This window comes from Symsagittifera roscoffensis, chromosome 3 (genome assembly GCF_963678635.1).
Source record: "Symsagittifera roscoffensis chromosome 3, txSymRosc1.1, whole genome shotgun sequence".
NCBI classification, from domain to species: Eukaryota; Metazoa; Xenacoelomorpha; order Acoela; family Convolutidae; genus Symsagittifera; species Symsagittifera roscoffensis.
The window spans coordinates 8,441,902-8,452,967 of NC_087064.1; the positions used below are offsets into that span (position 1 = coordinate 8,441,902).

Genomic DNA, 11,066 nt, shown 5'->3' on the forward strand with positions numbered 1-11,066 from the left:
TATGGGTATACTATTTAATTAATATAAAGGTTTGATCTAACTGATCTGGTGTCAAAGTCACTGTCTTTTTTCGTTTTATGGTTTTTGTTTTGCTTTTTGTCTTTTCGCTCGTGTTTTTGTCCCCCTAGTTGCCCCCCTTTACTCGGTTAGCTAAGCCTCGTTCGGAGAGCGTACCAGGAAGTTTTCTTGAGTTTTCTTAAAAAGCTATCACGGTACAACCGGAAGGTTTGCACGTTCCTGTCGAACCGTACCGCCGGTACTCTAGAATGGGCATTCAGCCCGAAGCTGTCTCAAGTGGGTTCGACTCCGTAGTCTTGATGTCGTAAACACCCAGGAGCGCCATAAAAACACTATGTAACATTCGTCTACTGCAAACACACATGAGGCTTAAGAAAAATAGGCCCTATAACCACTGGCTCAAGGGTCAGGGACACCATCTCTTGTGTTTTTCTACCTCAAGAACGGTCGGAGCCAGTTCGGTTCGCTTGTGACATGAGACTACGACCCGTTACAGCTTAAAGGCTACTACTAAAATATCCCCCCACTCTAGAATTAGAAACGTCCCCATACTTAGGTCTCTAGATACCCAAAATACATGAACGCCGTTAAAAACCGGGTTGGAACAATCCGTTAAGTTACTTTTTATTAGACAGTGGAACTTTGATCCATTTCAGATGGATCAACCTAAAACTCGCCTTACCTCAACATAACAATTATAAAACACACTCTAGGAATTTAAATTTGTACTCACATAGTAGCACGCTCAAGAAGTGGGAAATAATCCAGTCGGTAGTTAACTCAAGAATTAAATAACGTAACTAAATGAGTCTAATGTTTTATAGTTTTAACAATGAGAACGAGTTTATACTCTAGACAATAGTTTTCTTGTGAACCATTAGGACACTCAAGTTGTCCACCTTTCCACCGAAGGTTCACTCTAGTCCAGTTCCGAATAACACTCCAGTCGCTATAATCCAATTCGTGGGAATGCTCTCGTCTCTGTCACAGATGGGACAGCTCTACTCTCGATTATGATAGTGATGGAAATTGCGAATAGCAATTTCCTACTGCTTTTTCTTACAACTTTCCCGCGTGTGTGACTCAATCGTTCTGAAAATGTTCTGATTTCTTTTTTCTGATTTTCAGTTATCGCGAGAAAATCGTGCATGACAGGTTCCATTCGAAATTTTGAAAAATTAAATTTCACTCCAAAATCAAGTGTTTATTGCTTCTCTCAAGGTCAAACTTCCAAATATGACCGACTGGCACATATGCCAACCATTAGCTATTCCCATCGGATGTGATAGTATCGCAATGTACGTGTGATGATCGTAGTGAAAAAGATCCGTGTTTGATTTTTAGTTGGGTTCTACCAATATCTTCGCACAAATATCTCAAAAAGTTGCGAAGATATTATTGAGAACGTCCAATTCTTCTTGCCACGGGTCTCTTGAGAAAATTTGATGTAATATTGCGTGAATCCTTACTTTGATCGCTTTTGTGATTTCGCTTGCCTTATTAGATTTTAAAAACTCTTTTCTAGGATGATTGCAGGCATCATTTCAACCAAGCATAAGCACAAAATGCATTAACTTCTGCAAATTTTGGGTGTTAACCTATCTTTTCAACTGGTAAAGTGATTTCCAGTTCATAGTAACCATTCGATTGAGTGTTTTACAAATAATTAACGTGACTATCGCCAACAATTACAATAATTTTTTCCGTTTTGTCTAAATTAGTTCCAACGGTTAACATCAAATTAAATTCTATTGTAACGTCTTTGAGTAAGAATTGTGAGCTTATTACTGAATTCTTCAATTACTTCTTCCTTTTCAAAGTTTTCGATGTTCAATTTCTTTGCCAATCCTCTTCATTTTTTATCCACGTCGGCCCGTGTAACCAGATTTGTTAAAGTATTAAAGTATTTGTGGTTTCGTGAGTCCTCTTGTACCTAGATCTGCCGGATTCATTTCTCCATTAAAATATCTCAAGGTATAGGTCGAGGTGATGTCGAGAATCATTGAGACTTTTTTGCTACAGAGATCGACAACTTCTTTTCAGAATACAACCAAGCTAGTAATGAGCTAGAATCTTATCATGTGTTTCTATGTGTTTCTATGTGTTTCCAGTATGGATAGTGGTATGCTTAGTTGTTTCTTTGGCGCAACTCTGGTTTTCCCAACAACGAAAGATACGTTTTTATTTTCTTCTTGCTCTGACCCACAAAAAAAACAACGGCAAATAGTCCTTCAAGTGAAGCATCAGAGAACACGTGGAGATCAACCTCTGTATTTTCTTGAGATTTTGATGTTTTTGATTTGTTTTAGTACTTTTTTCCAAGACTCATAGTCTTCGGCAGAAGTTTCCGTAACTTTGTCCTTTTAAACAACTTCAGATTTTCAAAGATTTTTCAATCAGTTTCTCATCCGAATGGTAAGCGGTGACAATAGTCCTGGTGGAGTGAATGGTGAAGAAATAACGCTAAGCAAATTTATTTGTGAGATTATTTCGACTGGCTTGTTCTTCCTTTCTTATCCTTCAATCGACAGACTGCTAAACTATCCGATTCTAATTTCACTTTGATTCATGGTATCGACGTTACCTTTTCAATGGTGTTTCAGATAACTCTGAAAATTTACTTCGAAATTTTGTCAGCTGGAAACCATTTTAATAAACTTTGAACAACTTGTTATTTAAAGATGTCGGCTTTTATTTTATCAATTTTGAGTACATAAAATCTTCCATATAACAAAGATTCGACATTTTGTGTACAAATCCATTATCCAATGATTTGGTCAGTGCGTAAATTGCACAATTCGGTGATCTTGTGGCTCTAAACATATGTCTGTTTTGTTTGTATATCACTCTTTTGTCGCTTTTATTTTCGATATCTTGATACAAAACTTTCAGAGAATGATTGTCTTCTTTTTTCAACTTGACCTGATGAAACATCTGCTCAAATCCGTTGTGGATGAAATTGTTCCTTCGCGAAATTGGAGAAAGGTTCCTGCAAGCTTCTGCACAAATTTGGCCCAGGTAAAAATTTATCCTTAAAAGCAGAGGCGGGTTCACGGGGGGTTGGCGGAGGCCCCCTCCCTCAGGGATTTGACCTCATGCGGACCCAAAGGGTCCCCTTTTGTATTATTTTGGGATATCTTTTTTTGGTCACGGATTATAAAAATTTTCTAAAGGGGGTAGTGCATGCCAAAAAACGCTACTTTTTAGTCAAAAATTTCCAAAAAGTACCTAGAAAATGAGATCAAAATTTCTGCGCGGAAATTTAGGCCAAAAAAGGGTTTTGGTAGTTTTTGAGATAGCACGAAAAAACAACTCGGTCAACCTAACAAAAATCTGCAAAATTTTTGAAATTTTTTTGAAAATTCGCTGCCCTCGAGAAAATTTTAGATCCGCGCTTGATTCAAAATTATCCGTTGATACTTCGAAGCTCCATTTCAAAATCCCAGTTTTTCCTGATTATCCCTAGTTTGTATGAATGAAAGACTGAATGATGAGGTAAATAGCATTTTCCGGCATTCAAATTGTTGGTTATGTTTTTTTGTGACAATTTCTCTATGAATCTTTTTTGGTTTAGATCAGTTTTTTTTGTGTCTCGTTGCTTTATTTTCATTTCATCATCTTTACTGAGCCTTTTTTTGTAAAGACCTAAGTTGCCCCTTGGCAATTTTATAGTTGCTTGGAAATTTTATTGATCATCCGACCAAAAAACTCCAAATTCCCATCCACTACCTTCAAACTTAGTAGAAGATGCTGAGCTCGTTTTGTTTCCCTAGATAACGATTCATCATTTTTCACTGATTTATAGGTTTCTATATGCCACCAATTATTGACCTTTTGAGCCAACTGCTCCTCTGTAGAATAGAAATACGATCATGCTTTGCAACCATGTGCTTCCTTTTGTCCCAATGGACCAATTAGTGCCCATTCAAGAGGTGTTCTCACCTCACATGGACTTCTCTTGATCAGACTTGTGTTTTCAATTGGTCTCATCATAATAAAATTATCCTGATCAATTATTAATTTGACTTTGGAGTGTGATGTTTTCTGCCTTGACGAAATTGGTAAGTGCTGATACCTTCTTTTGTAGACACTACAATCGGGGTTTATTGACCCGACAGACAAATCACGATGAACCAAACAATTTATGTTTTCAGGTTTGAGACTCTTGATGGATACATTCACTGCTACTGTTTCCGCGATGCTTATTGAACGAATAGCTCCAGCCGACCCTCGTTTGCAGTCTTTTTTAAACTAATTTCAACATTTTTTTGTGATTTGTATATTTGAATCACTGTTGACCCATTGTATTGTAATGCACAAGTCTCCATTGTTTTGCCTGTACCTGGATTAGTTAGTTTTACTCTCTTTATCGGTAGCAAGCCTATACTGGATAGCATACAAAAAAAGTTGATTGATTCTCGGTGTACTGGACCTTCCAGATCTATTGTCAGATAACAGTCGGCTGCGTTTTCTGTTTCATCCATCTAATCAGCATGGATTAATTTTACAGTCTTAGATGATGTATGCTTTACTCCAACATTCAAAGCACAATTTGAATTTCTTTGCGCGGCCCACATTGTTAATTAACTTTGCGTGGCCCGGATTGCTAATTTACGCGACCCATGTTGCGAGTTTGCCCGACTCATTACTTTGTGGGTAGCGACTTTGCGCGGCCCACATTGCTAATTTACGCGACCCATGTTGCGAGTTTGCGCGAATCATGCTGCGACTTTGTGCGACTTATGTTGCGGCTTTGCGCGACCCATGGTGAGACTCTATGCAACCCAAATCAGTTATGTTGCGACTTTGCGTGACCCATGTTGCGACTTTGCGCAAACCAGTTTAGATATGTTGTGACTTTACTCGACCCAAATTAGCCATATGTTGCGACTTTGTGCGACCCAAGTTAGCTATATTGCGACTTTGCGCGAGCCATGCTGCGACTTTATGCGACCCAAAATAGCTGTGTTGCGACTTTGCGCGATGCATGTTGCGAGTTTGCGCGACTCATGCTGCGACTCTGCGTCACTCATGTTGCGACTTTGTGCGACTTATGTTGCGGCTTTGCACGACCCATGGTAAGACTCTATACGACCCAAATTAGCTATGTTGCTTTTTGCGCGACCCATGTTGCGACTTTGCGCGACCCAGTTCAGATATTTTGTGACTTTACTCGACCCAAATTAGCTTTGTTGCGACTTTGTGCGACCCAAGTTGGCTATGTTGCGACTTTGCGCGACCCATGCTGCAACTTTGTGTGACCCAGGTTAGCTATGTTGCGACTTCGCGTGAGCCATGGTGAGATTGTATGCGACCCAAATTAGCTATGTTGCGACTTTGCGCGACACATGTTGCGACTTTGCGCGACCCAGTTCAGATATGTTGTGTCTATACTCGACCCAGATTAGCTATGTTGCGATTTTTTGCGACCCAACATAGCTATGTTGCGACTTTGCGCGACCCATGCTGCGATTTTGTACGACCCAAGTTAGCTATGTTGCGACTTTGCGCGACCCATTATGCAACTTTACGCGACCCAGTTCAGATATGTGGTGTCTATACTCGACCCATATTAGCTATGTTGCGATTTTGTGCGACCCAACATAGCTATGTTGCGACTTTGCGCGACCCATGCTGCGATTTTGTGCGACCCAAGTTAGCTATGTTGCGACTTTGCGCGACCCATGTTGCAACTTTGCGCGACCCAGTTCAGATATGTGGTGTCTATACTCGACCCATATTAGCTATGTTGCGACTTTGCGCGACCCATGTTGCAACTTTGCGCGACCCAGTTCAGATATGTGGTGTCTATACTCGACCCATATTAGCTATGTTGCGATTTTGTGCGACCCAACATAGCTATGTTGCGACTTTGCGCGACCCATGCCGCAATTTTGTGCGACCCAAGTTAGCTATGTTGCGACTTTGCGCGACCCATGTTGCAACTTTGCGCGACCCAGTTCAGATATGTGGTGTCTATACTCGACCCATATTAGCTATGTTGCGATTTTGTGCGACCCAACATAGCTATGTTGCGACTTTGCGCGACCCATGCTGCGATTTTGTGCGACCCAAGTTAGCTATGTTGCGACTTTGCGCGACCCATGTTGCAACTTTGCGCGACCCAGTTCAGATATGTGGTGTCTAAACTCGACCCATATTAGCTATGTTGCGACTTTGCGCGACCCATGTTGCAACTTCGCGCGACCCAGTTCAGATATGTGGTGTCTATACTGGACCCATATTAGCTATGTTGCGATTTTGTGCGACCCAACATAGCTATGTTGCGACTTTGCGCGACCCATGCTGCGATTTTGTGCGACCCAAGTTAGCTATGTTGCGACTTTGCGCGACCCATGTTGCGACTTTGCGCGACCCAGTTCAGATATGTGGTGTCTATACTCGACCCATATTAGCTATGTTGCGATTTTGTGCGACCCAACATAGCTATGTTGCGACTTTGCGCGACCCATGCTGCGATTTTGTGCGACCCAAGTTAGCTATGTTGCGACTTTGCGCGACCCATGTTGCAACTTTGCGCGACCCAGTTCAGATATGTGGTGTCTATACTCGACCCATATTAGCTATGTTGCGACTTTGCGCGACCCATGTTGCAACTTTGCGCGACACAGTTCAGATATGTGGTGTCTATACTCGACCCATATTAGCTCTATTGCGACTTTGCGCGACCCTGCTTAGATTTGTTGCGACTTTACTCGACCCAAATTAGCTATGTTGCGACTTTGTACTGCACAAATTAGCTATGTTGCGACTTTGTACTGCACAATTTAACTATGTTGCGACTTTGTACTGCACAAATTAGCTATGTTGCGACTTTGTACTGCACAAATTAGCTATGTTGCGACTTTGTACTGCACAAATTAGCTATGTTGTGACTTTGCGTGAACCAAATCAGCTATGTTGTGATTTTGCGCGACCCAAATTTGCTATATTGCGATTTTGCGTGACCCCAATTAGCTATGCTGCATTTTTGTGCGGCTCAACCCTCTTGCGGTATGATGGAATTTCGGTCGCAGAAAGTCCACATCGGCGAGGCGACCCATTTTTGTCGCAACACGAGTCGCGGACCTCGCCCCGGGCGCCTACGCGTTAAAATTCACTGAGAAATGAGTAATTTGGATTCCATCAAAATGCAAGTTTTTTTCTGCTAAAAATGTTCAAATATCAGCAGAAAATGCTAATGAGCAGTAGGAGTTCGGGGGCGCAAGTAAAAGGAAAAATGAACAAATTAATTTCTTGAAGGTTCTATTTTAGGCTCTCATGGTCCACGCTTTAGACTGGGAGTACACTCCCCCTTCTGACTTCAACCAACTGGGACGACTGTCGGAGAAAAACAGCCCGCAACCCGTCGCACTCAGGCCCGACCACCTCCTCGGGTGGTCTGTCGTTGACCTCATAGGCGCTGATTCGTGCGTCAACTCAGGAGCTCATTTCCTTCCTCTTTTTGCGGGAGATCCGCCTTTGAAGAACAAAAGTTTGAGGTCTGTTCCCTCTGTGGATTGGCTGAAGGCTAACTTAGAAAGGGAAAAAGTGTCTTTTTTGGAGTCAAAGACGACAATAAAAGTTGAGATTTGCAATGGAGTCGAACCTGGTCTCTTTGGTGGGTTGATTGTGGACAAGTCTACTCTTCAGGTAAAGGTCCAAACTGCCTCAATTTTGGTATCAAACACGAATCTCTTTTTTCGTTTCTCATACCTGAATATTTAATTGTAATTTCAGCTTCTAACGTCAAAGCTATATATTGGTTAAATATATATACTTTTGAAGCCCGAAAAAAGCTTGAAAAGATAAAAAATGTAGATGTCAATTTTTCAAAATCGTTCAATGACCTCTAATGATTAGATCAATTGCAGCATCAAAAATACTTTTCGCTTTATATAATGGGCTTAAATTTTACAAACGGATTCTTCCTCCCCTGATGGTAACTACTAGCAAACACCAATACCTTTAATGATCTAATTCCGTGTTTAAACATTTACAATTAGTGATCTTAGTAACGAACCCCCCTTTTGCAAGGTGGAATTGCGTTCGTCCTATTCCAAAAATTGTGACCCCAGCACAATTTTTCCTTTTCTGGAAGACGGCATACTCAATTTTTGCTTGGGGGTTATTTTTTGAAAGATCAAGAAGTGATTTAAAAGATCCGAGATGAGAATGATTTTGTCTCATACATGTACACAAAAACGTTTGTCACTTTCTTTGTAGTTTGCACTTGTTTCAGGTGGGCGGTAAAGATACTGCCCAGCTGTTTGAGATGGGTGTAAAAGCTGCCGAGCAGTCGGGGGGACAGGGGGCCACTCTGGGGGGCAAAGTGGTCTCCTATCTTCCAAAGGGGGAGGCGAAGAAAGGCAAAAAGAGCAAACTGTATTTTCAGGTGGGGGATCAAAATTTTTTATTTCTTTTCTAAAACCCCATCCACAGATCATTCTCAATTTCCATCCAAACATAAATGAAGTCTCAATGTTCTTGAATGTTTCATCCTTCGATTGAAAAAGCAGAAATTCTAGAAAAAGCAGATACAACGGAACATTATTTAAAAAAAAAGAAACTTTATTTCTAGCCAGTTTCTTTTTAAAGACATTTTTCGGGTCCCAAAAGATCCTTCTTTGAAAACTTAAACACTAGAATTGAAGGCTCACCCCAATATTTGAAGAGGCGATCCGGCTTCAACGTCAATTTGGTTTGTCTTTTCGAAAACTTGGAAGAGAAAAAAATCCGAAAAAATTCAATCAAGTTGTGATTTGATATACGCATGATATATTGAAGTCAGGCATCTCAGCGCAGTAGCGAGTCAAATATTTTGTCAAATAAAAGAAGCAGGGAACAGTGAAATTTCAACGTGAAATCTTCCAAGCGTTAGATTAATCTGAATAAAATTTGCAGCAATTTTTGAATGTTTTTAACAGATAGTTAAAAAAAATGAAGTTTTGACAGAAATAGATCAGCAAAATATCTCGATCTCAACAAACCCCGACCCCCGATCCGCGAAACGTTTTTTGAGGCTTTGAAATAATAGGTTAATTGTTGTTCATGCAGGCAGCTGATGTTTACGAGAGGACAATGAATGGCAAATATCAAGAAGAACTGAAAACTGCTCTGAGATGTGAAAATATTCATGTCATTTGAGGAAAGCAAAAGAGACTGAAATGAGTTCATCTGAAACAAAGCTGATAGTTTCTAACATTTTAACATGATTCAGCCAATATAATAGTAAAATAAGTGGAATTCGTTGGCCGTGTTTCAATTTGCTGCAAGATTAATCATATCAATAAATTTCATGTAAAAAAAAACAGTTGCTTTTATAATCTTGGGTTCTGCTACAAACCGGGGTCGAAGTACTCGATTTATGTATCAAATTTTTAAGTCGAGAAGCAGCAGTTTTGCGATTGCATATGACGCGGAAAAAAAACATTCGAAATCGATACAAAACGAGTTTTTCTTTGTCGAGAAAGTTGCCACGTAGGTTGAGAACATTGCAAAAAAAGCATTGTCTTCATTAGTTTCGAAATGTTATAGAGCCACGAATTGGATCAAGTTAACAGATTTCTCTAGACTTCTCATCAAAAATTTGTATAATTATGGGGCTGAATGTTTGTTCTTAAGACATACAGCTCGGAGTTTGGACAAATGGAAACAATATTTAATGAAAAACGAATTTGATATTGAGAGGATATGTCAAACTGGACACTTCCTTCTCAGCAAAAACGATTGAGGATTCCACTAACGTTTGCGGATTCCACAAACATTTGGCGGAATCCAGAAAAACTAACTCTATTCGCTGGTTGCGGAATCCGCAACAAAACAAATGTTCCGACAAATTTTAAGACACAGGTATTTGTACGCGGAATCCATGAAAATGTTGTAAGTGGAATCCACCAACATTTTGAAACATGGAACATGTTTAGAAGTTTTTCTCTGGAATCCAGAAACAGACAGACACACAATTGTGCGCCTATCCAGTGCACAGTTTGAACTTGTAATGTATTTCTACTAATTTTGAGCGTTGAGGTGGTCTGACACTTGTTTTGACACATTTGGAATCTGATTAGTCAAATTGGATTTATCTTTAGCATCAAAATTTAGTTACAAGGCCTCATTTTAGATTATAACTTCAAGATAGGACGAATTACTTGTTTTGGAAATGAGTTGTCACGACTCTACTCTGCTCATGAGCTAACTGTCAAATTTAAGGATACCGATGTCAGCTTTCCTGGGAGTTTTTTCTTCTAGAACGTTAAAAAATGCGGAACTATCATCGCATCATCAAAAAAACGCTGAACATCAAAAGATTCCACACAAATATTTTAATATAGAAATTCCATTGAACCAATTTTTTATATTATCAATTTCTTTGAAAATGTACCTTTCAGTAATGGGTTGAAAAAGTTGTTAGGAAGAGTTCTCTGAAATCTTTAAAAGTAGATTGTAATAAAGGTTTTTTGTCATATTTAATCATCAGTAACAAGCTTTAAAGTGTCCCAAGACAACTCTTTGAAAAGTTTCGGCCTGTTTTTTTCTCAATGCCAATTGCAAAGTAATTTGATCGTTTTTTTTTGTCAACAAAACATCATCCCATTCAAAATCTTTTTTTTTCTCATTTTGAATGATCATCCAGAACAAATTTTCAAGCATTGAAGCTACAAAATACAAGAATCAAAATGAAAAAATGTTAAGAAGCGTTCTCTGAAATCTTTAAACGTTGATTGTAATAAAAGTTTTTTGTCATATTTAATCATCAATAACAAGCCTTAAAGTGTCCCAAGACAACTCTTTGAAAAGTTTCGGCCTGTTTTTGTCTCAATACCAATTACAAAACAATTTTATCGTTTTTTTGTCAGGAATTGTTTTTCTACTTGCAGTTCTGGCAGAACAGCATTTTTTGGTATCAAACTATTTTACAGAAACAATAATCCAGAAAAATTAATCCAGAAAATCTAAATTGGCTTTTGATAGTATGTTACTTGTGAAGCAGTTTTCTTTCTCTCATAACAAACAATTCAATAGCAAAAGATGACCACTAGAAGTGA

At 39.3% G+C, this 11,066-nt stretch overlaps 1 protein-coding gene across 1 annotated transcript in view; it reads left to right on the forward strand.

Moving 5' to 3' along the window:
- Positions 1 to 9,456, forward strand: part of LOC134841909 (uncharacterized) — a gene marked incomplete at its 5' end in the record, with an annotated part of 52,546 nt that extends 43,090 nt beyond the window's left edge. Inside the window, 3 exon segments of the mRNA XM_063857980.1 lie at positions 7,294 to 7,671; positions 8,261 to 8,413; positions 9,076 to 9,456. Of these exon segments, the coding sequence (XP_063714050.1) occupies positions 7,294 to 7,671; positions 8,261 to 8,413; positions 9,076 to 9,165 (621 nt within the window). The 3' untranslated portion in view covers positions 9,166 to 9,456.
- Between the last annotated feature and the right edge of the window lie 1,610 nt (positions 9,457 to 11,066).